Here is a 21141-nt window from a genome sequence, read left to right on the forward strand (position 1 = left end):
GTGTGGGTGGGTGACAGGGCAGGTGTATAATACAGTAACAGATATAGAGGACGGCAGGCAGGTGTGGTGCGTGTATAATACAGTAACAGATATAGAGGGACGGCAGGTGTGTGGGTGGGTGACAGGCAGGTGTATAATACAGTAACAGATATAGAGGGAGGCAGGTGTGGGTGGGTGACAGGGTAGGTGTATAAACAGTAACAGATATAGAGGACGGGCAGGTGTGGTAAAGTGATATACAGTAACAGATAGAGGGACGCAGGCAGGTGTGGTGGGGTGACAGAGGTGTATAATACAGTAACAGATATAGAGGGACTCAGGCAGGTGTGGGTGGGTGACAGGCAGGTGTATAATACAGTAACAGATATAGAGGGACGGCAGGCAGGTGGGGTGTGACAGGCAGGTGTATAATACAGTAACAGATATAGAGGACGGCAGGTGGGTGGGGTGACAGGGGTGTATAATACAGTAACAGATATAGAGGGACGGCAGGTGTGGTGGGTGACAGGGCAGGTGTATAACACAGTAACAGATATAGAGGGACAGGCAGGTGTGGGTGGGTGACAGGCAGGTGTATAATACAGTAACAGATATAGAGGGACCAGGCAGGTGGGTAAGGGCAGGTGTATAATACAGTAACAGATATAGAGGGACGGCAGGCAGGTGGGTGGTGATGCAGGTGTATACACAGTAACAGATATAGAGGGACGGCAGGCAGGTGTGGGTGGGTGACAGTGCAGGTATAATACAGTAACAGATATGAGGGACTAAGGCAGGTGTGGTGGGTGACAGGGCAGGTGTATAATAGTAACAGATATAGGGGGACGGCAGGTGTGGGTGGGTGACAGGTGTATACAGCAACAGATATAGAGGGACGGCAGGCAGGTGTGGGTGGGTGACAGGGCAGTGTATAACACAGTAACAGATATAGAGGGTACAGGCAGGTGTGGGGTGGGGTGACAGGGTAGGTGTATAATACAGTAACAGATATAGAGGGACGCAGGCAGGTGGGGTGGGTGACAGGGTAGGTGTATACAGTAACAGATATAGAGGGACGGCAGGCAGGTGTGGGTGGGTGACAGTGCAGGTGTAATACAGTAACAGATATAGAGGGACGGCAGGCAGGTGTGGGTGGGTGACAGGGCAGGTGTATAATACAGCAACAGATATAGAGGGGATCAAGGCAGGGTGGGGTGACAGCAGGTGTATAACAGTAACAGATATAGAGGACGGCAGGTGTGGGTGAAGGGCAGGTGTATAATACAGTAACAGATATAGAGAGGGACAGGTGTGGGTGGTGACAGGGTAGGTGTATAATACAGCAACAGATATAGAGGGACGGGCAGGTGTGGATGGGTGACAGGCAGGTGTATAATACAGTAACAGATATAGAGGGACGGCAGGCAGGTGTGGGTGGGTGACAGTGCAGGTGTATAATACAGTAACAGATATAGAGGACGGCAGGCAGGTGTGGGTGGGTGACAGGGCAGGTGTATAATAAACAGATATAGAGGGACGGCAGGCAGGTGTGGGTGGACAGTTACAAACAGATATAGAGGACGCAGGTGTGTGGGTAGACAGGTGTATAACACAGTACAGATATAGAGGGACACAGGCAGGTGTGGTGGGGTGACAGGGCAGGTGTATAATACAGCAACAGATATAGAGGGGAGGCAGGCAGGTGTGGATGGGTGACAGGGCAGGTGTATAATACAGTAACAGATATAGAGACGGGCAGGCAGGTGTGGGTGGGTGACAGGCAGGTGTATAATACAGAACAGATATAGAGGGACGGCAGGCAGGTGGGTGGGTGACAGTGCAGGTGTACACAGTAACAGATAGAGGACGGCAGGCAGGTGTGGGTGGGTGACAGGCAGGTGTATAATACAGTAACAGATATAGAGGACGCAGGCAGGTGGTGGGTGAGGGCAGGTGTATAATACAGTAACAGATATAGAGGGACAGGCAGGTGTGGTGGGTGACAGGGTAGGTGTATACACAGTAACAGATATAGAGGACGGCAGGCAGGTGTGATGTGGACAGGGTAGGTGTATAATACAGTAACAGATATAGAGGGACGGCAGGCAGGTGTGGGTGGGTGACAGTGCAGGTGTATAATACAGTAACAGATATAGAGGGACGGCAGGTGTGGGTGGGTGACAGGGCAGGTGTATAATACAGTAACAGATATAGAGGGACGGGGTGTGGGGTGACAGGAGGTGTATAACAGTAACAGAAGAGGGACGCAGGCAGGTGTGGATGGGTGACAGGGTAGGTGTATAATAGGTCAACAGATATAGAGGGACGGCAGGCAGGTGTGGGTGGGTGACAGGGTAGGTGTATAATACAGTAACAGATATAGAGGGACGGCAGGCAGGTGTGGGTGGGTGACAGGGCAGGTGTATAATACAGTAACAGATATAGAGGGTTACAGGCAGGTGTGGGTGGGTGACAGGGTAGGTGTATACAGTAACAGATATAGAGGACGGCAGGCAGGTGTGGATGGGTGACAGGGTAGGTGTATAATACAGTAACAGATATAGAGGGACGGCAGGCAGGTGTGGGTGACAGGCAGGTATAATACAGTAACAGATATAGAGGGACGGCAGGCAGGTGGATGGGTGACAGGTAGGTATAAACAGCAACAGATATAGAGGGACGGCAGGCAGGTGGATGGGTGACAGGTAGGTGTATAATACAGTAACAGATATAGAGGGGTTACAGGCAGGTGGGTGGGTGATGGTGTATATAACAGTAACAGATATAGAGGACGGCAGGCAGTGTGGGTGGGTGACAGGGTATGTATAATACAGTAACAGATATAGAGGGAGGGCAGGCAGGTGTGTGATGGTGACAGGGTAGGTGTATAATACAGTAACAGATATAGAGGGACGGCAGGCAGGTGTGGGTGGGTACAGGGTAGGTGTATAATACAGTAACAGATATAGAGGACGGCAGGCAGGTGTGTGTGTGACAGGGTAGGTGTATAATACAGTAACAGATATAGAGGGACGGCAGGCAGGTGTGGATGGGTGACAGGGTAGGTGTATAATCAGTAACAGATATAGAGGGGTTAGCGGTGTGGATGGGTGACAGGGCAGGTGTATAATACAGTAACAGATATAGAGGAGCAAGGCAGTGTGGTGGGTGACAGAGGTGTATAAACAGTACAGATATAGAGGGTTACAGGCAGGTGTGGGTGGGTGACAGCAGGTGTATAATCAGTAACAGATAGAGGGACGCAGGCAGGTGGGATGGGTGACAGGTAGGGTGTATAATACAGTAACAGATATAGAGGGACGGCAGGCAGGTGTGGGTGGGTGACAGGGCAGGTGTATAATACAGTAACAGATATAGAGGACGGCAGGCAGGTGGATGGGTGACAGGCAGGTGTATAATACAGTAACAGATATAGAGGGGTTACAGGCAGGTGTGGGTGGGTGACAGGGCAGGTGTATAATACAGTAACAGATATAGAGGTTACAGGCAGGTGTGGGTGGGTGACAGGGTAGGTGTATAATACAGTAACAGATATAGAGGACGGCAGGCAGGTGGGTGGGTGACAGGGCAGGTGTATAATACAGTAACAGATATAGAGGTTACAGGCGAGGTGTGGGTGGGTAGGGAGCAGGTGTATAATACAGTAACAGATATAGAGGGTTACAGGCAGGTGTGGGTGGGTGACAGGGCAGGTGTATAATACAGTAACAGATATAGAGGACGGCGGCGGTGGTGGGTGACAGGGCAGGTGTATAAACACAATAGGGGGGCAGGCAGGTGTGGATGGGTGACAGGGTAGGTGTATAATACAGTAACAGATATAGAGAGGACGGCAGGCAGGTGTGGGTGGGTGACAGGGCAGGTGTATAATACAGTAACAGATATAGAGGGGTTACAGGCAGGTGTGGGTGGGTGACAGGGCAGGTGTATAATACAGTAGCACAGATATAGAGGACAGCAGGCAGGTGGGGTGGGTGACAGGGCAGGTGTATAATACAGTAACAGATATAGGACGGCAGGCAGGTGTGGATGGGTGACAGGGTAGGTGTATAATACAGTAACAGATGGGGACGGCAGGCAGGTGTGGGTGGGTGACAGGGCAGGTGTATAATACAGTAACAGATATAGAGGACGGCAGGCAGGTGTGGGTGGTGACAGGGCAGGTGTATAATACAGTAACAGATAGGATTGCAGGTGTGGGTGGTGACAGGGCAGGTGTATACAATGCAGAATATAGAGGACAGCAGGCAGGTGTGGGTGGGTGACAGTGCAGGTGTATAATACAGTAGATATAGAGGGGACGGCAGGCAGGTGTGGGTGGGTGACGGGGCAGGTGTATAATACAGTAACAGATATAGAGGGACAGCAGGCAGGTGTGGGTGGGTGACAGGGCAGGTGTATAATACAGTAACAGATATAGGGGTTACAGGCAGGTGTGGGTGGGTGACAGGGTAGGTGTATAATACAGTAACAGATATAGAGGGACGGCAGGCAGGTGTGGGTGGGTGACAGGGTGGGTGTATAATACAGTAACAGATGGGGACGGCAGGCAGGTGTGGGTGGTGACAGGCAGGTTATATATACGATAGAGGGTTACAGGCAGGTGTGGGTGGTGACAGGAGGTGTATAATACAGTAACGAATAGAGGACGGCAGGCAGGTGTGGATGGTGACAGTGCAGGTGTATAATACAGTAACAGATATAGAGGACGGCAGGCAGGTGTGGGTGGGTGACAGTGCAGGTGTATAATACAGTAACAGATGGGGGTTACAGGCAGGTGTGGGTGGGTGACAGGGTAGGTGTATAATACAGTAACAGATATAGAGGTTACAGGCAGGTGTGGGTGGGTGACAGGGTAGGTGTATAATAGAAACAGATATAGAGGGACGGCAGGCAGGTGGGTGGGTGACAGGGCAGGTGTATAATACAGTAACAGATATAGAGGACGGCAGGCAGGTGTGGGTGGGTGACAGGGTGGGTGTATAATACAGTAACAGATATAGAGGACGGCAGGCAGGTGTGGGTGGGTGACAGGGCAGGTGTATAACTGGTAACAGATATAGAGGACGGCAGGCAGGTGTGGGTGGGTGACAGGGCAGGTGTATAATACAGTAACAGATATAGAGGACGGCAGGCAGGTGTGGGTGGGTGAGGGTAGGTGTATAATACATGCAGATATAGAGGGAGGAGCAGGTGTGGGTGGGTGACAGGGTAGGTGTATATGTAACAGATAGAGGGACAGGCAGGTGTGGGTGGGTGACAGGGCAGGTGTAATACAGTAACAGATATAGAGGGACGGCAGGCAGGTGTGGGTGGGTGACAGGGCAGGTGTATAATACAGTAACAGATATAGAGGGTTACAGGCAGGTGTGGGTGGTGACAGGGCAGGTGTATAATACAGTAACAGATATAGAGGACGGCAGGCAGGTGTGGGTGGGTGACAGGGCAGGTGTATAATACAGTAACAGATATAGAGGACGGCAGGCAGGTGTGGGTGGGTGACAGGGCAGGTGTATAATACAGTAACAGATATAGAGGGACGGCAGGCAGGTGTGGGTGGGTGACAGGGCAGGTGTATAACAGTAACAGATATAGAGAGTTACAGGCAGGTGTGGGTGGGTGACAGGGTGGGTGTATAATACAGTAACAGATATAGAGGGACGGCAGGCAGGTGTGGGTGGGTGACAGGGCAGGTGTATAATACAGTAACAGATATAGAGGACGGCAGGCAGGTGGGTGGGTGACAGTGCAGGTGTATAACAGTACAGATATAGAGGGGTTACAGGCAGGTGTGGGTGGGTGACAGGGTAGGTGTATAATACAGTAACAGATATAGAGGACGGCAGGCAGGTGTGGATGGGTGACAGGGCAGGTGTATAAACAGTAACAGATATATAGAGGACGGCAGGCAGGTGTGGGTGGGTGACAGGGCAGGTGTATATACAGTAACAGATATAGAGGGTTACAGGCAGGTGTGGGTGGGTGACAGGGTAGGTGTATAATACAGTAACAGATATAGAGGGTTACAGGCAGGTGTGGGTGGGTGACAGGGTAGGTGTATATCAGTAACAGATATAGAGGACGGCAGGCAGGTGTGGGTGGGTGACAGTGCAGGTGTATATACAGTAACAGATATAGAGGACGGCAGGCAGGTGTGGGTGGGTGACAGGGCAGGTGTATAATACAGTAGCGAATATAGAGGACGGCAGGCAGGTGTGGGTGGGTGACAGTGCAGGTGTATAATACAGTAACAGATATAGAGGACGGCAGGCAGGTGTGGGTGGGTGACAGGGCAGGTGTATAATACAGTAACAGATATAGAGGACAGCAGGCAGGTGTGGGTGGGTGACAGCAGGTGTATAATACAGTAACAGATATAGAGGGACTAAGGCAGGTGTGGTGGGACAGGCAGGTGTATAACACAGCAAAGATATAGAGGGACAGGCGGGTGGGGTGGGGGTAGGTGTATAATACAGAAGATATAGAGGGACGGCAGGCAGGTGTGGGTGGGGACAGGGCAGGTGTATATCAGTAACAGATATAGAGGGACAGGCATGTGGGTGGGTGACAGGGCAGGTGTATAATACAGTAACAGATATAGAGGACGTCAGGCAGGTGTGGGGTGGGTGACAGGGGTGTATAATACAGTAACAGGAGGGGACGGCAGGTGTGGGTGGGGTGTATAACACAGTAACAGATAGAGGGACGGCAGGCAGGTGTGGGTGGGTGACAGGGTAGGTGTATAATACAGTAACAGATATAGAGGACAGGCAGGTGTGGTGGGTGACAGGGCAGGTGTATAACACAGTAACAGGTATAGAGGGGTTACAGGCAGGTGTGGATGGGTGACAGGGCAGGTGTATAATACAGTAACAGATATAGAGGGACACAGTGTGTGGGTAGACAGGTGTATACAGCATAGGGAAGAGGTGGTGGATGGGCAGGTATAACAGACAGATATAGAGGGGCAGGCGTGTGGGTGGGTGACAGGTGTATAAACAGCAACAGATATAGAGGACTAGGCAGGTGTGGAGGGCAGGTGTATAATACAGCAACAGAATGAGGACGGAGCAGGTGTGGGTGACAGGGTGGTATAATACAGTAACAGAATAGGGACAGGCAGGTGTGGGTGGGTGACAGGGTAGAATACAGTAACAGGTATAGAGGGGTTACAGGCAGGTGTGGGTGGGTGACAGGGTAGGTGTATAATACAGTAACAGGTATAGAGGGGTTACAGGCAGGTGTGAGTGGGTGACAGGGCAGGTGTATAATACAGTAACAGGTATGGGAAGGTGTGCTGCCAATACTCAGTGGGACAGTGACACTGCTGCTTTGTCGAAGTAATAACTCCAATACAGCAGATGTGTGTAAGGGGTACAGTACAGTTGTGTGTGTGTGTGTGTGTATTTGGTGACAGTGCAGGTGTGTAGGCTAAAAACACATGTGGTGGCGTGGAGGAGCACACTGCCCCTTGTGGTAGCTCTCACACATACCACATATGTCTGTCTTAATGTTGCACTACTCTACAGTTTGAGATAATTTGCCCTCATCCTGCGGTCGACGATATTGTTATGGGAGTACGTGCAGTCATCCGCCGGGGGGACTGGACACGGAAAATTGGAACTGGTCTCTTCAAAGTCGATCGTGTTTTTGTCTCTACTGCTGTAAACTGCAGTAAATTGATACTTCGATACAGCCGCCCGTGATATTGGCAATGTATAGCAGTGATGATATGGTGACGATGGGGCATTATGGTACTAAAAACGGTAGCTGAAACAACATGGATAAAAAAGCAACGTTGGGTGGTAGTGGTACCCGTGGGTTCTGAGTCTCTCAGATAAAAAATAAATAAAAAAAATCTCCCGTGTAAGTGTATTTCGCCTGACGGAAGGACTTCCTTTAACGAACTTTGAATTCCTCCATGATGCAGGTGTCTGTAACTTTTTTTTATTTTTATTATTTTTTTTATTTTTTTTTGTGAATCACAGTTGTCTGTGGATATGAGCTGGCGCGGTGCACGGACTGCAGCTCACCGCACAAAATTGCACTTGACAATTTTCCACTAAACAGAATTTTTATCTTTTAAAGACGATGGTTTAACTATATATTATACACGATGTTTTAACCGTTTGAAGAGTGTGGTTTAATCCTCTCAGGACGGTGGCTTAATCAATACGTCTTCAGTTTAGTTTCTATAAATCCTTTAACCACATTAGGTTTGGATAGACTAAGTTAGGATTGATGTTAATTAGTTAAGGTGAGGTTATGTCATACAACCGTCCGTCGTGTAGAAGTTAAGTATGTTTATTATAACTGTAGTGAAGCGGAGAGATGGAATAAAGGGATCATAAAGAAGTTAATGGCAGTGAGAGACAGATCGTCATAAAACAGCTGCTTGACTATGTGTAATAATATTAAAAAGTAATCTTGAATTGAGAACGGAGTGCCTGCCTTGACCAATGTTTGGTTAGAATAGTTCATGTAAGGTTGAACGAGAGGGAGGGGGTGGAGAGGCACGTGTGTGACAGTTGTTAATGATCTTAGTGGCGAGTCTGGCGAGTATAGGTGACTGTCCTTCATCCCCACAATGTCGTCAGCTTGGTGGTGGTGGAGGTAGAGTTGGCGAGTCGTAGTAGTAGTAGGGTTGTGTGGGTGATGGCGGCGGCAACGTGACGATAGCGTAACACAGTAGCGGCGTTACCTAGCCGAAATATTACCCCGTATATCACTATAATACCTGCCAGGCCGCCGTACCGTTCTACTAGGTGCATTACATTCTTTTCGGGTTTGTGTCCATTTTCCACGTTTTGGGGGTCCTCTTGATATGTGACATATCTGATAATTTTATGCCACTTCCTTATGCACCTTTTACCGGATAAACAATTTAGTAATATAGTCGTTGGCAGGCCTTCCTCTCATGCCCTCAATAATTTAGGGTACAGTACAGTATTGACATTAGATTACCGCGGGCCGGGCGTACACTGTTTGAGACTTGGTGTGATCTACTAGAGATATGATGGCCAAGTGAAATACATCACTGTCCAAAAGGTTGCTGTTTCGCGCCTGAGGCATCCCAGATCACTCTGTAGTGTAGGGTACCTCCAAACACTACAGAGGGCCGTCGTGGGCAGTGACAGCCGCAATTCCTCCTGTATATCAACAAAGACTTACCTAGACTATCTTGTATTCGCACTGTCCCTAACGGACTGTCAGGCCTCTGGAATCTGCTTTTTATTTTCGTATTTGCTAACCGATATAAGAGGGTAAAAATAAGTTCTAATGTTTTATTTTGTTTTCCTCCTTTCAAGTGTGTTGATCTCTGGCCATGTCATAGAAATAACCTTAACATGTTTCTCGACTTTCATCAGTAGCTGGCGTTGGGTACTGACATGTGCGGGAGTCGTGATAATCTTCATTAATGATAATATCCTTGGTATTGTTACCTTAACAATAATGTGAATAATAGTTGCGTCTAATTAGGTATTGTCACACATGGTTTAGTAAAAAAAATACAAATACAGTATTTCCTGACAAATACGAGCATAATTGATAATTTGTATCTAATCTCCTCAAGGATTATACCAGTAAGTGATCTTTATTAATTTCTTATAAAATAACCAATGACCTGGTGATTGATGTTGACAATACTGGAGATCGATTGGTATTTTTTTCTTGTGCTGGTGACTGGGGTCAGTTTTATTGCCTAGTTTGAGCCGGTAAGTTAAAAAAAATACTCACTACTCCAGGAACGGGTAAACTTAACAAAAGAACCTTTAAGATTTCGGCGTAAGCCTAGTTCGGAGCTTCAGAGATTACATGGGAGGGGCAGTGCGCCTTGACACAAGGTTTAAACAAGAGATGAGAAATGTGGCCGTGCATCAACGTCAGGGTGCTACTGGTAGCCTAACCTGCCTGCCCGCCTACTCTGGTATACAGTACACCTCTCATGACAACCACTACTGTCTTCGTATGTTACGTACAGAGTAAACTTTGTCTTTAATTAGATGGAGTTCGTTTTCATGTCAGTTTTGACATATAGGCAGTGTTTTGTTTTGTTACTGCGAGGTGGACCTGGTCTCTAAGAAGACTATTAAAATTAAGACACTTTCTCTAGAATCTAGATTCCTCTCCGTCCCCACAATCCCAAAAACTAGCAACCAGAAGCAGGGTTAAGCATATTATACACAGGTCCATTTTTTATAAAAAATATGACCCCAATATATATATATATATATATATATATATATATATATATATATATATATATATATATATATATATATATATATATATATATATATATACTCTGAAGATGTCTTGAATAAAGACGAAAGCTAAGGTGCTCCGTTGTTTCCATTTTCCCGTGTGATTTTATCAAGATTTATCTTATCCACGTTTTCATTGTAGATTTACATGAAATATACATATATATATATATATATATATATATATATATATATATATATATATATATATATATATATATATATATATGTGTGTGTGTGTGTGTGTGTGTGTGTGTGTGTGTGTGTGTGTGTGTGCGTGCGTGCGTGTGTGTGTGTGTGTGTGTGTGTGTGTGTGTGTGTGTGTGTGTGTGTGTGATACAGTTCTCGTATTTTCTTTAGGCACACTTTCGTGTTTGGAAAACTGTAAGAAAGTTTGAGTACCTTAAAAGGGGAGGGGGAGGACTAATGAACACTGTTAATAGTGGACAGGTGGCAGTGAAGGGAACATGACGTAGAGAATAAAGCTCCAGCTCTTAGTCTTGTTTCCTTCACTACCAAAGGTTACGTATGAAGCTTTAGATTAATGTATGCCTATATTTTTACCCTTGTAGTGTGGAAATAAATACAATATCCTTATCAGGTATACTAGAGGCATAGTCCAGCTTAAATATGTTCATCATAAAACATGGTTTGCAAGTGGAGCAGAACCAGGGTGCATAAAAAGGGAAATGGAACATAACACAAGAGGGACCCGTAGCCGTCAAAACAATGTGCAGAAAAAAAAAGTCCAGTTCACGCCATTTTATTATTAAGCTTCACAAGTGACAGCAAAGTGCCTCTTTCATCGATTAATTCATTTTTGTGGATCTGTTCGCTTGTTCTTATCCCGCCTTCTTCCTGTATTTTTCCTCGACTCCTAACTGGTGATACTTCACACGAAGTTTAAAGTCAATAAATTTATGTGTTGTGAATCACTACCAGGCCCCTGCCATGAAGGCCAAAGTCAGAGGTCATCAACGAAGGTCACCCCACAGTTGGAAGCTTTTGCAATTAATCGCATTTAATATTTGATCGGTAAAGGGATTTTAATAATTTAATACGAACGACGAACGTGTCTCGGGTGACGAATGTGAAGGTCAAAATTCATAAGGTCAGTCTTGAGTGTCAGAAGTAAAAAATGGTGGGAGTTTGATAATAATCTTCATATCAACTCCTACAGGTGACTCACAGGTGTTTATAATGACTCAAGGTAACACACAGGTGCTCATAAGGACTCAAGATGACTCACAAGTGCTCATAATGACTCAGGGTGGCTCACAGGTGCTTATAATGACTCAAAGTGAATCACAGGTACTCATAATGACTCAAGGTGACTCACATGTGCTCATAATAACTCAGAGCGACTCACTGGTGCTCATACTGGCTCAAAGCGACTCACAGGTGCTCATAATGGCTCAAAGAAACTCACATGTGCTCATAATGACTCTAATCCTCTCACAGGTGTTTACAATGACTCAAAGTGACTCATAGGTGTTCATAGGTGTTCATAATGATGCTGGGTGACTCAAGTTATCATCATATTAATGCCAAGTGACTCACAGGTACTTAAAATAATACCAAGTGACTCGCAGATCCCATAATGATATCAAGTGACTCACAGATGTTCAGTATAACCCCAAGTGAATCATAAGGGCTAAAAATTGATAATGTGCCTGACAGGTATTCACAATTAACCCAGATGACTCGGAGGCAGGGTTGGCATTGATTAAATCAATGATTTTTTCACAGAAAAATTTGTTTTCGAATTTTTTTCATCAAAAAATTAACGAAAAAGAAATTTGAAGGTTTATAAAAGAAAATCCTTGGATAAATTTGTGCTGGGATTTAAAGTCATGTCATAATATCTGTTTATTATGATTATGTTAAGCTTTGGAATATGCCATCTTTAGGAACACAGGCAGCTCAGTCTGGAGTCTCTAGATCAAACAGTATTCAGTATACGGTACTATATTAGAAAAAATAAGTAATGAAAAAATATATAAATAAAAAAATCATTTTAATAAAAAGATAATCGAATTAATATATTTTTTTAATCACCAACCCTGCACAGAGGTAATCATGATGATGCTAAGTGACTCACAAACACTCATAATGACCCTAAGTAAATCACAGGTGTTAATGATGACACCAGATGACACACCTCTATGTCTCACTTTTTTTTAAAACAAATATATTGGACTGGTGCAAAATTCCAACTATTGTTTATTTGTTTCCTTAATTGGAATTCAGTAGGTCTTAAACTGTAAAAACCTATTACAAAGTTACTAATACATGTACAAGTATATTGGATTACCCTTTCAAGCTATGGTTAGGTGCCCTTTTGTGTGTGGGCTACCCTGTGTTGAGAAACTCTTGAAGCTACCCCTTTATCAGGTAATAATACTGGATTAACCTCTTTATAAGACAATGATCAAAGATTTATGTAGCTAGTTATTGGGTACTTCAAATGTACAGTTCCACACAAAATTCCCTGGAAACTTGGCAGTATCTGGCATGTAAGTACTTAGGATCATTAGGTGAAGAGGATTGGAACTTTAACATATTTTCTGAGATTTTTCTTTTTATTAATGTGGGTTTTTTTTGTGGTCCTGACATAATATGTGATGAAGAGCAGCATTATTAGATATACAGTAAAGTAAACCAATCATACAAGGGGTGATCAAAAAGTTCGGTGAAGTACCCCCTACCAAAGAATGAGTGAACAGTGGTTAGGCCTGTTGGTGGGGCTTACATCATCCACCCTCCTATACTATTTCCACACTAACCTGGCTCGTAAGTCACGCATTTCATCTAAAGCTACAAATAGCTGATTGGTTCATAGAAAATGTTCATGAAGCTGTCCATTTATTCACACAAAACATGTTCACAATTGGTAAGCAGACCTGTTATTACCTAAAATAATGTTAAATATCTGGACTATCAAAATTCAAATGATTTCAAGGCATTAGCACTTAAGAGAGGATGTTAGAATTTTTTAATATTCATCATAAAAGGTTGAAGTCAAAGAAGAAATTCTCTTTCGAATGAAGTCTTTTCATTATTTCTTTTTTGTTCCAAAATACTCAAGGGAACAGCCACTGGACTTGATGGCCACATCGACGACAGTCTGGCAGTTCAGCTGGACACTTGACGTGTACTGCCAGATTTTCGTTCATTTACACCAAATTTTTTGATACTTGATAACAGAGGATGAAAATGTTAAAACCTCTACATCGGTTCTTAATAATTCAAAGCATATATTACTACAGTACTTAAATCTTGTCACTATGCAGCATTTAGGATGGGGAGATGTCAAGTTAGTGGATAAAAATATTTAATAATCTCCTCATGGGTGTGAGAAATGTTTTTGTTGGTTAAGTACCACAGTGCTGACATCTGTTGACATTGTTGAGTTGACATGGAGATAAGCGAAATTCCCACCAAGAACAGTGGCTGCTCTCCTGAGCGCTTAATCCCCTCCCGGGCTGTGCACATTTATATTGAGTTTTATTAGTTATATAAATAATTTGGGATATATCCAGCCATGCAAATTGTGGTAAATTACCTATTGTGCTGTGTGTTAGCTTTAAGTTTGGTACAAAAAATAAATAATGAAAAGACTTCATTCGAAAGAGAATTTCTTCTTTGACTTCAACCTTTTATGATACAGTAATATCTCCAAAAATTTCCGGCTTTAGGAAAAAAAATCCGAGATTGAAAATCGAGGGAATTTTCTGAAAATGTCTTTCATCAGGTCAGGTTAGTAACGTGACCCAATATTCTCCCACCCAACCTTCATCACAAGTGTTAAAACATGATTAGTTATGTATTACAGTCAATTGAGTGAAGTGTTTGCCTATTCTAAGCTAAAGATGACAGGATCTGCTGGAGTATAATGTATACAGTACACAAGAACACTTGCCAACGGTGTATAACATACTGTAGACTTGACCAATACCCCAAGCGACTAACGAGCTGATCAGTGGTGAAGAGGATAAAAGTAACACAGCTCTATTCACGCCCATATCATATTGAGCTTTTTTTTTTATTTAACCAAGCTTCTAGATAAAGTATTCAGGATTATTTTGATAAAAAAATAGTGTGTAACGAAATTAGAACTGATTTTACTGACTCCAGTATCAACATTTCTTAATTATTATTTTTTTGGTATAAAAGAATGGAATTCCCATCACTATATCATATAGAAATATTTGTTTAAGGATATGTTATTGGAAACGTTTCATAGAGAATTTATTAAGGATCATTATGGTATAAAATTCATCTCCGTATCACAATTAGACACACTTGAGTGAGAAAGAGGGGGGCTGACCACGCAACCCTACCCTCAAAAGGTTCGCTTCCGTCAACACACACCAACACCACACACACATACACCCTACATCACACCCTCCAACACACCCTCCAACAACCACCCACACACACCCTCCAACAACCACCCACACACACCCTCCAACAACCACCCCACACACCCTCCAACAACCACCCCCACACACCCTCCAACAACCACCCCACACACCCTCCAACAACCACCCCCACACACCTCCAACAACCACCCACACACACCCTCCAACTAGCACCCCACACACCCTCCAACAACCACCCACACACCCTCCAACAACCACACACACACATCAACACACACACATTCCAACAGCCACCCACACACACCCTCCAACAACCACCCACACACACCCTCCAACAACCACACACACACACACACCAACACACACACATTCCAACACCACCCACACACCCCCAGCAAGGGAATTAAGACATCTGCGTATGTGTGACTGCATGATAGCTAGGCAACACTCATTTCCACTCCTCTCTCTATTTACCCACACATTTCTGCTTTCTCACTCCATATTTTAAAATATTATGTCACGTAATGTTGAAGGGATACAACTTAGCTCATTTTGCTTATATCTGTACTTACCACAATCTTCCTATAAACTTTAGGTTTCGTGTTTATTCAAGACAACTTCAGGTCATGAGACCCATTAATCCTCCACCCAAGAAAGGGTAACCTGACATTCCATCAGGTCAGTTACACGAGACCCACTAATCCCCTACAGCTCCATGTGAATGGAAAATAACTGTCTTTGCTGTAACACACAGCTTCATTCTTGCCCATATCCCATAGATTTTAAAGTTTTAAATATATTTATTTAACCAAACTTTTAAATAAACTATTCTGGATTATTATACAGGAAGTAAAGAAATGAAGTTTCTAAAACTGTATTTACGGATTTCAGTAGTTTAGATTCAAGGAAAACATCTCCAGCACCCAGAAACATTCTGGGGAAGTGGGCTAGTGTGCATCTGTGCAAGAGGTCTAGTTTAGATTCTCGGAAACTCCTCCCAGTAACCGGAAAAGGTTCTGGGCATAAGGAATTTTTCCGGGTTGAGAAAGTCGTCTTGTTACTAGGAAATCTCTCATCCCCAGAAGTGCTCTGCACCAATTGTACCGACTAATGGGAATATCACTGTACAATACTGTATTTAATTTTTTTCTAACATCCACTCTGAAGTGCTCATGCCTTGAATTCATTTTATTTTTGATATTCCAGATATTTAACTTTATTTTAGAGAATAATAGGTCTGCTTACCAGTTATGAACTTTTTCAGTTTGAGCAAATGGGCAGCAACATGAACATTTTCTTAGAACCAATCGGCTATTTTTATAGAAGAGGGGTGTGGGTTACGGGCCAGGTTAGCAATGAAATACTATAGTTTCCACCAGACATCATTACATTATGAGCTAGTGTGTCATGGCATGGCTTTGAATGAAGATGTGTCTGCAACATCTGGTGCATTTGTAGAAATTTTATAGTTTGAATAATGGTCAAACATTAAATTTTGCTTTATGCATGACAAATTAACAACAGAAATACACAACATGATTGTAATGGTTTATGCAGATGAAGTTGTGAGCAAGAAGACTGTTTTCAAGTGATTTCAGCACTTTTGGGAAGTAAATGAGTCACTACAAGTGGAGACAAAAAGTGGTCTTCTTACTCACAGCTTCATCTCCATAAACCAGTAAGGCATGTTGTGTGTTTCTGTTGGCATTTTGCCAAACTTAAAGCAAAATTTCATGTTAGAATCACTAGCGTAGCTAGGGGGGGGCGGGGGGGGGGGCGGTCCGCCCCGGGCGGCACTTTTGGGGGGCGGCACTTTTGGGTCTGCTCATCACCCATATCTGCAGCTACTGGAGACGTTAATCCATCCCTTTGTATCGGCGTCGACCCAAAAAGAAGAAACATATGTTTGGTGAAGGATCACGAGATGCTGAATTGCCATACGACATTGAATTGAGGAGAGAAATGTTTTCTTCGCTGGACAGAGTGATCCAAGAAATAACTTTGAGATTTCAACAGCTTCATGAACTTGCTGAGAAATATGCCTTTCTTACCCCATTGAATCTTTTGGATGATAAATATGAGTGTCAAATAGATCACGATCACGACGACATTGATAAAGAGGAGTTCCTCGTTGAGAGAAAAAGACTTCAGCATTTTGTTGCTGTTGCTGCTATAACTATTAAAGACAGAATACAGACGTGGAAAGAAGGCCCCCTTGAACTTTTGCAGTTCCAAATATAGTAATAATGCTGAGGATTTTCCTCACAATTGCTGTTAGTGTTGCTACCTGTGAGAGAAGTTTTTCGAAACTAAAACTGATCAAGAATTACTTAAGATCTACTATGAGCACCTTGCGGTTGAGAAATCTTGCCATACTGTCTATAGAGCGACAATTGACAGATGAAATAGTTTTTGACAATGTCATTGAAGAATTTGCCAACAAAAAACAAGAAAAGTTACTTTGTAGAAAGTTGTAGTTTTCATTTCAGAAATAAAGATGGGCCTAATTTTTTACACTTTTTTACCTTTTTCCCTATCCTATATGTCGGTTTTGCTTTTTGTTTAACTGTTACTTATAAAGTTTAAGTATGTTTGGTGTGTATTTAAAGCATACTATATTTGAGTATGTGAAAGTACAGTAATATTATAATGGTACACAAACTATTTAATATATATATATATATATATATATATATATATATATATATATATATATATATATATATATATATATATATATATATATATATATATATATATATATATATATATATATATATATATATATATAAAAGTCACTGTGCAATATGTATTTTTTATGGGGGCACGGGGGGGGCCGCCCCGGGCGGCACACACTCTAGCTACGCCACTGGTTAGAATGTTGTTTAAACTGCACCATTTGTACAACTGCGTAAGATGCCACAGACACTTCCTGGTTCAAAGCAATGCCACGGCACAGTAGCTCATAAGGTAATGGTGGTTGTTGGCCTAACCACTATTCACTCATTCCTTGGTTCAAGGAATGTGTTAAATATCTTCCATATTTTATAATTTATTGCCTCCAGTGTTACATAAATAACAAATATTATATTCATACCTTGTACAGGCTCATGTAAATGCTGTAGCTACAACAAGCAATGAAAAAGTTTGAAAATGGAAATATTTACAGTATTGAGCACAGTAGTTAAATCATGAGAGGTTGTCATGCTGTTGAACAGTAATGGAATGGAATTATGGAAGGCATTTTAGGACCAAAAAGTCATGAATTTTACCATCATTCTCATGAATACAAAAAAAATCATTTACAGTCAACCCTCGCTTTACGCGATCCCACATTACGCGTTTCCACGTTTATGCGGTACCCTGCCGAAACCGGAATGCTCACTTTCCGCGGTGCGTGTACCCCTTTACGCGGAGAGCGGCGCGAGCAGGGTGCGCACAAGGTCGCCCAGTCATCAAAACATTACCGAGTTCTTCACTCGCCACCCACCACAGCCGGCCCAAGTCACTGATAGTGATAATGATAGTGAGGATATGGACTTATATGGACTTTGAGGGGTTTGACAAAGAGGCCCTGCAAGCCTCTTTGGAGGATAGTGATACAACTGATGCAAGTGATACAGGTGAGGGCCAATAATCTGCCCTCTGCCTCGGAACCAACCCCCCATCCCCGTGTGCCCAGCCATCTTTTCTACTAATGTAAGTGTTAAAAAACCTAATATTATTGATATTTCTCTTAATTATTAATTGTGTGTGCATACCATCATAAAATTAAGAAGTTATTTTTACTACAACGTAGGTATTGTGTCTGAAAAAGTGGAGATTGGGCGTTTCTCACTTTACGCGGGCCGCCGTGGGTTGAATTAACCGCGTAAAGTGAGGGTTCACTGTATATTGTTAAAGTTGCTTTGTCTCTTTGGATCAATATACTGTATAGGTATTTGGAGATTTTGGTAAGGTTAGGGCTTGTAAATTTCAATTATAAAAGCTATAATTACCTGTATTGGTTGTTATCAATTCATAAATATAATTTTTTCTCATAAGCAGGAGCCTCCAGCCACCTGGTGACCAGCAGTATGAACCTTACCAACAGTTCAGACCTTGCTGGTAGTGACCACAATCAGTACAAGATGGAGGCCAATACAACTTTACCCTCAGATATGATGTATTACCAGGTACTGTTCATTTAATTTATCTTTGTTTGTAATACTTTTTGTCCAATGTCAACTTGTTGGTTAATCAAACTGGGGAATATCAGCTTTGAGACCATCTTTGCACTCAACAATATGTACCTGACTGTACAGTATATGCTTCTTTCATCTTCAGTATCTTTCTTCTGTACTGTATAGTCAAATACAGTATATAAAGAACGTATATTCAGTAGTGTACACATGAGGTGTTACTAATTGATCAGAGTAGAGGTATTACTCAATGTTAAATTGCTTAAGGAAGTAGCAACAAATGTACAGTACGTATATTGTTTATTGTGGAGGGAAAACTCATTTATTCTATACGTATCTGTAGCAGACTGGCTAGAAGATTTTGAAGTACCTGTACTGTACAGTATAGAGAAGAAGAAGAATGTGAATAGAAGATCAACATGGCATTGCTTTAAGAATAAAAATGGTTTATATTTTGAAAAAAATATAGAAAAAAAAACAGTACAGTACTGTATACTGTATAGTACTACAGGGTATAGGTTTATAAAGCTGGAAGGAAAATTGGTTAAAAGAAAAATTGAGATAATGTACAGGTACTGTATTTGATATTCTCAATGTGTTATCAATCGTTACTGTACTGTTAGTTTTCATCTACAGTAGTTTATAATTACAGTGCAGAGGTTAGGAGTATAATACAATATGTACTTAGTTTGAATATATTGGACATCATTTTTTTTTTCAATGTTGATTTAAATACTGTATACAGAGTCCAAAATTTGGTGGACCAAATGAGTATTTAAGTGACTCTTTTTCCCTTTGGAAAGGAATATTAGCATATGGGGTTAATATTTCAGAACAGCAGCATAGAAGATTTTCAAGTAAATGACACTGTGGACAGGCTCATATCTGATGTACTGGCTGCAGAGGTAGTACTGTACAGTGTGATGCTAGTGGAGGAGGAGGAAGGCCCTCTGCCTGTACTTTTATCAAGTAGCTCAACTCCTTTGCCCATAGACCCTTACATGTTATTGCATGGTGTGTACAGTACTGTACTACAGTAGTACAGATATTAAATTGCACAGTGGTAATGTATTGCAAAAGTCTGCCCTTATGACAGCTACTAATAATTCCACATCATAATGCACTACGTATTCATGTTTGTAGAATTTAATACTTTTGCATTTGTGTGTATTCCTGTATGAGCCTACTAATTACAAATGTATGTACCTGTACTGTTAAGTACAGTGCCTGTACTTATGATGTTTCCAGGTACAACAGTATTTATTTTCTTTTTTTTATGGAGATTACCCCACCCAGGCACAGGTCACTGACCCACATCGCGGCCTAGGGAGCGAAAATGTAATAATAATAATAATAATAATAATAATAAAGAACCATAAAGAAATACAAAATGAAAAAAAATCAAAAGTGAGAAACAATATACAGGTATGTATGTTGTGTTGTCAATATTAAGTGAAACAATTGAGACCCTGCAATTATGTGTAAATGAGGCAGAAAGTCAGATCAGCTACCTGGGACTTGGTCACAATTTTTGTGATGCCATGTGGCAGCAGGGTCTACCATAGACAACACATTATGCTTCCAATATCTTCCCAGGCGGTAGTACCTCCCTGTTTGGTAGCTGCCTAATACCTACTACCTATGCAGGTTACCCAAGATATAAATGTCACGTGCAAGAATTGTATGACTTGGAGGTTGACAATACTGTATACTGTATTATTTAATTTCCTGGTGTTTGTCACCGACTTCCATACAGTGTATCTGAAACTAGTGAATATTGGCTTGTTAAAATTTTGCAAATAATGCATTGATAGATAAGAGAGATCTCCAGTTTGTATTCCTCATTGCTGCTCGTGCAAAGGATAGAGAAATACCTTCCATGCAGAAAAATTGTGTGCCTACTAAACTTGTAATTTTCAACAAAATTTAACAAACTTTACACACATGGTGGTCATCAATGTGACGATGCAAATACCTGTACAGTACTGTGTATATATATATATACACAGTATATATATATATATATGCATACAGTGTAATGAAGAAAATTATAATAATGAATTGGCAACTCAACTATATAACCACAGCTGCCACAAGATTCTCACGTAATATTTTCTTCATTATTTTAGCAAATTTATGAACGTTGGGAAACTTCTCATGATCTAAAATAATGATGAATAGTTTATTATTATAAAATTGCACCTTTGGTTTGTTTAATATTTATCCTGACAGTGATACACTGAAAATAGATCCACCAATCACAATAAACATTACTGTACATACAGCCTTAGTTTAACAAGTATTGCCACA

The 21141-nt window shown here is 42.3% G+C and overlaps 1 protein-coding gene across 5 annotated transcripts in view; it reads left to right on the forward strand.

Moving 5' to 3' along the window:
• The window catches only part of LOC121870838 (segmentation protein cap'n'collar-like), a 113114-nt gene that overhangs the window by 50648 nt on the left and 41325 nt on the right, over positions 1–21141 (forward strand). For 3 of the 5 annotated variants that reach the window (XM_042372803.1, XM_042372805.1, XM_042372806.1), the window contains one exon: positions 18695–18825. In XM_042372803.1, coding sequence (XP_042228737.1) covers positions 18695–18825 — 131 coding nt within the window. Of the gene's footprint in view, positions 1–18694; positions 18826–19631; positions 19737–21141 lie in introns of those variants that run through there. The other 2 variants (XM_042372804.1, XM_042372807.1) reach the window with 2 other exon arrangements.

The sequence above is a fragment of the Homarus americanus genome, unplaced genomic scaffold, assembly GCF_018991925.1.
Source record: "Homarus americanus isolate GMGI-L3 unplaced genomic scaffold, GMGI_Hamer_2.0 scaffold26022, whole genome shotgun sequence".
Classification (NCBI taxonomy): Eukaryota; Metazoa; Arthropoda; class Malacostraca; order Decapoda; family Nephropidae; genus Homarus; species Homarus americanus.